The 5,102-nt window shown below is 38.4% G+C and overlaps 1 protein-coding gene across 1 annotated transcript; it reads left to right on the top strand.

Annotated features, from left to right (window-relative positions):
- Window positions 1-567: 567 nt before the first annotated feature.
- Window positions 568-4,666, top strand: LOC148373679 (histone chaperone asf1b-B). Its single transcript, XM_088328149.1, has 4 exons — window positions 568-1,016; window positions 2,761-2,876; window positions 3,849-4,025; window positions 4,126-4,666. Exons 1-4 carry the CDS (start codon window positions 908-910, stop codon window positions 4,315-4,317), a joined length of 594 nt encoding a protein of 197 aa, XP_088184275.1. The 5' UTR covers window positions 568-907; the 3' UTR covers window positions 4,318-4,666.
- The last annotated feature ends 436 nt before the right edge of the window (window positions 4,667-5,102 follow it).

Consider the following 5,102-nt stretch of genomic DNA (forward strand, 5'->3'; position numbering starts at 1 on the left):
CTCAAGTCATTAAAGAGAGCCGGCTCTCAAACGGCTCGCTTGCTTTGATGCATTACATTACGAATCATTATTGGTGTATAAAGAAGTTAAGGAAAAAAGGAAGTATAAAAGGGAAAAATGAAAAAAGACCCTTTAATTAGTATATTACCAACAATAATTTAATGCAGAAAATGAATTCACAATTTGAATAAGAAAATTGATTATTCTACATAATTACATTTGCATGTATTTTTTTCCTTCTACAGTGAACGTCCAAGCGACTTAATTTTTGAACTTTTTTTAATAATAAACCTCATTCATGTCGAGCAACTCAGGATCTCAAAACAAAATGTTAATTAACAATACATATGATATAACGAAACATATGTACAATATAACATGTTAAACAACATAAATAAACACGTTTGGAAAAAAATATGGTGTAAGATTTTTTTGTATTATGTAAGGGGAAATACGACAGTTTGTAAGGGCATGGAGCCCTGGAGGTTGTCAAGTATGCATTTGGAAGCGCAATTTATAAAGGCCTCGTAACTATCTGATGCACTTCTGCAGTGGACCAAAGGGGGACGTCTCTACACGATAAACCACCGGAAGTCGACTCTCTTTCAGTTTAGCGCAGTGCATCTTGGGTAACCCTGTCAAAGCGGCGGGAGAGCGGGCATTCGCTTCCAACAAACAATTTCGTCTTATAAGAAGACAAACGAGTCACAACCCTTTGTGGAATGCGACTGAATTGCGTGTCTTTTGTCGTGTAAAAGAGAATTTGTGGTTTGAATTTCATTCGACGTGAGAGTCTGTCAGACGGCCGAGCAAGCTTTTAAGATTTCCCGGGAAAAGATCTTTGAAGCGCCCGTGTTTGTGTGAACAGCACCGTGCTAACGATAGCAAAAGCCCAGCGATCCTATCAATGGCAAAGGTACAGGTGTTGAATGTGGCCGTTTTGGATAATCCGAGTCCGTTTGGGAATCCTTTCCAGTTCGAGATAACGTTCGAGTGCATGGAGGATCTCCCCGAAGGTGAGTCTAGCCGTCCTCGCCACCCGGGATATTTTAAATGCTAAACTGCTAACGTTATCAACTCGCGGGAAAATGACTTGTAAGTATTTTCACTTGACAACATTAATCCTTATTGTCTAGATGATTGTCATGGAGGTAAATTACTCGTGAGTTAGTAATTAATTTACACGTAATATGCGGCTTCCCCCCTATTTTATCATTTTATTCACAAAGGGACTTTTTCTTACAATTATTTTGCGAAACAATCATAGTTTTCATAATTCGGCTTGTATAGACAAACTTTCTCAACCGAAACCGACTATTTATAAGTGTGATTGTCTCAAAAAACTTTTAATTCCAGCACTAATTGTGTTTTTCTAAATGTCAAATATTATCATTAAAGTGAGTAATGTATACAGCAATTTTAGGTTATTGTTAAAAAGTATTGCAAATAAAGGGGCAGTGTATTGTTTATTGCCTGCTTATTACAAATAAACTTGGGGTTCACCTAGTCGCCAGATAAAACGCACTGTTCCTTCAAGGTTAAAATCTGGATTTCTATATGTAGATGTTTATATATAATTAAAGGTACCTCTACTTACGAATTTAATCTGTTCTGGGTGTAGCTTTGCAACCTGTGAACTTAGTAAGTAAAGAGGCGTTTTATTTAAATGCACTGATCTATTCAAAGCAGGGCAAAAGTTTCAGTCAAGTCACATTTATTTGTATAGCCCTTAATCACAAAATGTCTCAAAGGACTTCACAGGATTACAATTACACCATCGCCTGATCTTAAACCAACATGCTTTGTGTAACAGTACACAAAAATAGTAAACATCAATAAACGAGAACTCTAGGTAACATGTTGGAAATTATTTGGAAAGTATCTCATATTTTTGTGCAGACGTAGCGATAGCCCGACTTGTCAACACTTATTCCAGGTGACTCCTTTCCACAAATTCTGTCACTTAAAGGAATTTCTGATTGAATGATGGCTGTGTGTTGCCTGCCGAAACCCCTCCTCCTCGTCTGTGAACGCTGAACTGTAACTGTGACACAAAGAGCATGTTGGTAGCATGTATGCGCACAGGTTGCCAGGCAGATTTGAAGCTATAGCCACTTTATTGATGTGGGACGGTTAGTCAAGTCATGTTTATCTGTACAGCTCTTATTCACAAGAAGTCTCAAAGGGCTGTATAGACTACAGATGACTATTACACAATCAATAATATTTGTTACACCTAAAAAATAAATACTATTGAAACAGTACAAAAATATTAGTACAGTAATTCTGTAATACAAACATACTACAACAGAAATCTTACCAAACAACTAAATGAATACTACAAAAATACTATGATCAAAATACTCGAAAAAAAAAAACCTACAAAACAAGTGTCACTAAGGGGTGCACTTTCACTGTTTATTGTTGGGGAAACTCTTAAGAGCCTAATTACATGCGATCTTGGTAACCACAGGCAATATTTTCCAGTTCAGGTACTTCATAACTCAAAATGTTCGTATATAGAGACATGTGTAAGTTGTGTGTGTGGTGTGTGTGATTATGTTTAAATAATTACATTTGGTTATTACATATATTTTCTGTATGGCAAGGCTATGGCTTGATGAACAAGTAACGAACTGTTTTGAAATATGATCCAACAGTGTCACAAGTTTTGTCAATAATTATTTAATACTGAATGACAAAATTGTGATGTCCTATTTCTTTTTTAAGTGACATTGCATCTTTTTGTACTCTTTCTAGACCTAGAGTGGAAGATTATCTACGTGGGCTCAGCTGAGAGCGAGGAGTATGACCAAGTCCTGGACTCCGTCCTAGTGGGACCTGTACCTGCTGGACGACATATGTTTGTTTTTCAGGTGACGTCATGCACTCATTTTTCATGTCCGTATTTCTTTAGGGACGTTACCATTTAGTTCACGTTGCAATACAAAAAGACCTCATGGGTAAATAGGTTGTGATGTGTAGTAAAAGTATTATACATGACCAAATTCAGTACACAACTAGTTCCATTTAATGCAGGAACACTTACCAAAACTTCTAGGGATGAGACCTGGTCTAAGAGTATCAAAAATTGTGTGCAAGGTAAGTTGGTAACATTTTATCAGAAAAACAAATTCACAAAAATAAATAGCAATCAAAAGACTGAACACATTGCTTGCACAAACTCAGTATTTAACTAATTACAGATTTATCATAGTCATTTGTTAACAGCTCTCTCTCTGATTCTTCATTCCTATCGAGAGGCTCCTTATATGTTTTCTCTTGGAACCACACACTCTGACAACTAAAGAAAAAATAATTTGGGGTTGATAATGCCCAGTTTCTAAATTTGTGTTCCTTCTGATCAACCAATAGGAGCCTGACCATCTTACACAAAAACAATTATTTTTATGCTAACAAAGGGAATATCTTTTAAACTAGGTCTTAAATCAGTCTAATCCTTCTGCCATCTAAAACTGGTTTGATGCTAATAAAATATTCTGTTAAACTATACATTGAAGTAGAGATAGCTACTCATAGGGAATTAGCAGGTAAAACGATAGTCACATGATCTCTCCATGCCTCACAATGCAAGATCTTTGGCCGGTCCAAATTGTCCCTAGATGTGAATGAGCGAGCGGGTTGTCCGTCCCTGTGTGCCATGCGACTGGCTGGTAACCAGTTCAGGGTGTCCCTTCCCCACTGCCCGAGGATGGCCTGGATGGGCTCCAGCACCCCCGCCACCCTACTGAGGATAAGCGGTGCAGATAATGGATGGATGATTTATTTCCATAAAATATAAGTTATATTTCTTTTTATTTAACTCATGTTTTTCTTCCTAATCATAGGCAGATGCTCCAAACACAGGCCTGATCCCTGAGAGTGATGCTGTAGGCGTTACTGTCGTACTCATTACCTGTACATACCGAGGCCAGGAGTTTATCCGCATTGGTTACTACGTCAACAACGAATACACAGGCCAGGAGCTCCGGGAGAATCCTCCCATCAAACCAGACTATTCACAGGTCAGACCAGCTCTGACCCCCAACATTTTTTGTGTTTTTCACTTTTGATACACATGCTTGCTGTTAAGAACAAAATTGAATAGAACTCCTTTGTTTTCAGCTCCAGAGAAACATCCTAGCATCAAATCCGCGCGTCACCAGGTTCCACATTAACTGGGAAGGTTGCGCTGAGCGGATGGAAGACTCTGAGAATGTGGACCCGTCCTCCAACTCTATGCTTCCGCCATCCTGTCTTCCAGGCAAAGCCCCACCCATGGGACTACTACCAGAAAATTCAATGGACTGCTTATAGACATATCTGTGTTTCCTGACCTTGTCGGTGTGTGAAGTGGGGGGCATTGTGTTGTGGTCATGTACAGACTCATTTGCCTTATAATTGCTCTTTTTTTCTCCCAAAAGCCCTTCAAAAAGTGTGAGGCCATTCCACAGACTTGCCTTTCGTTCAAATTTGCTTCTTAGTTTCGACCACTTGCTCACACAAATTATGTTCATACAGTTACAGCACTGAAGCTAGTGGCATTTAAATGGCAATATTTGCTGTCAAGTTGACAATTCAATGGATGGAAATACTGTAACTCACTTCCTTCTTGTGTCTTTTCTAATTAGTTTGCAATATTCATAATAAAACTATGTATTTGTAATTGACTGTTTCTTCATTGTGCTTTTAACGAATATCGAATAGGCGTCAAACGCAAATTACTCAAATCTAAGTATTTTAAAATATCGGCACTTATGCGCAAGCTCATGTTTTCGCGTTGCTAAAAATAGCCCATGTCAACGTCACGCCCAGTTGCTGTTCTGATTTTACGAAATTGATCCAATACTTGATCCTAATGAAAAGTACAATTGATTTATCCGCTATACAAATGCTCTCGTCAAACGTTCTACTTGAGAGTGACTATTGCGTACAGCTAATAAGTTAAACAAAAGGTGGGAAAAACAACAGCAACCATTTACAACCAGGAAAGAGGCGGGATCCAACATGTTGTCGGTCCAATGGCATAGCTGCCATGAATGCTAAAGTAACGTTTTCTCCAATCGGCTATTGACTGTCACTCCTATTGGCCAATTGAGAGG

The sequence above is a fragment of the Urocampus carinirostris genome, chromosome 1 (assembly GCF_059441175.1).
Source record: "Urocampus carinirostris isolate Australia breed hairy pipefish chromosome 1, RoL_Ucar_1.0, whole genome shotgun sequence".
In the NCBI taxonomy this organism is placed as follows: Eukaryota; Metazoa; Chordata; class Actinopteri; order Syngnathiformes; family Syngnathidae; genus Urocampus; species Urocampus carinirostris.